Source organism: Lipotes vexillifer, unplaced genomic scaffold (genome assembly GCF_000442215.2).
Source record: "Lipotes vexillifer unplaced genomic scaffold, Lipotes_vexillifer_v1.1 scaffold591, whole genome shotgun sequence".
In the NCBI taxonomy this organism is placed as follows: domain Eukaryota; kingdom Metazoa; phylum Chordata; class Mammalia; order Artiodactyla; family Lipotidae; genus Lipotes; species Lipotes vexillifer.
The window spans coordinates 4,220,242-4,221,001 of record NW_006791954.1 but is presented as its reverse complement, the minus strand read 5'-3'; the positions used below and the strand labels follow the sequence as shown (position 1 = coordinate 4,221,001).

At 57.6% G+C, this 760-nt stretch overlaps 1 protein-coding gene across 1 annotated transcript in view; it reads right to left on the bottom strand.

The window, feature by feature from the left end:
• The window catches only part of PPP1R1B (protein phosphatase 1 regulatory inhibitor subunit 1B), an 8,797-nt gene continuing 8,037 nt past the window's right edge, over positions 1 to 760 (bottom strand). Inside the window, exon 7 of the mRNA XM_007465160.1 lies at positions 1 to 666. Within this exon, the coding sequence (XP_007465222.1) occupies positions 617 to 666 (50 nt within the window). The 3' untranslated portion in view covers positions 1 to 616. The remainder of the gene's footprint in view (positions 667 to 760) is intronic.

The following is a 760-nucleotide window of genomic DNA, read 5'->3' as shown; positions in this document are numbered from 1 at the left end:
CTAGGCGGCTTCCCTGGCATCAAAGCACAAACAAAATGCAACAAAGCAGCCTCTGCCAGTCCATCTTCCAGGCACCCAGGCTGGGGAGCAGTTGATAAGGGGAAGATTTCCAAAATGTTGAGGCTGTGGAAAGGATGCCTGAATCCTGGGCCCTGGTAGAAGCCAGTGAGAGGGGTGGTGACTTGGAAGTCCCCAGGGGATGGAGAAGGATCTGTGGGCACTTAAAGTTCTCAGTACCCTCTTTCCCCAGATCTTAGGGTCCTGCCCTGTGGGTTTCCTGTGCCCAGGGGAGAGGGTCTAGGGAGTAGACTTGTGAAGGATGAACCTTTGTCCCCCATTTACTAGATTTCCCAATGCAAGCTCTCTCACATCCCACCACCCACTGGGTGAATGGGGGAATGACTGGCAGGGGTAGGCATCAGGCAGCAAGTGCCCAGGGACTCTGGGCATCAGCCAAAGGTGGGCAGACAAGCAAACACAGACCAGCCCTAGTCTTTTAAGTCAGAAGCCGCAGCCCTAGCAAGTGAGGGAAAGGGTACAAAGTAGGGTGGGGACAGAGTGGGTTTCTGGGGAACAGCAATGCCCTCGCCACTTCTGGGAGATGCAGGGCTGGTGCCTATGTGCCAGGTTCAGGGTGAGCAGGGCGCCGTGGCTCCTCCCCAGGTTCTGCAAGGCAAGCAGATGGACTTAGGGTCTGGCCACGCCCACCAAGATCCCAGCCCCGCCTCCCCAGACCCACCCCCCCCCCCAAACCTCCCCA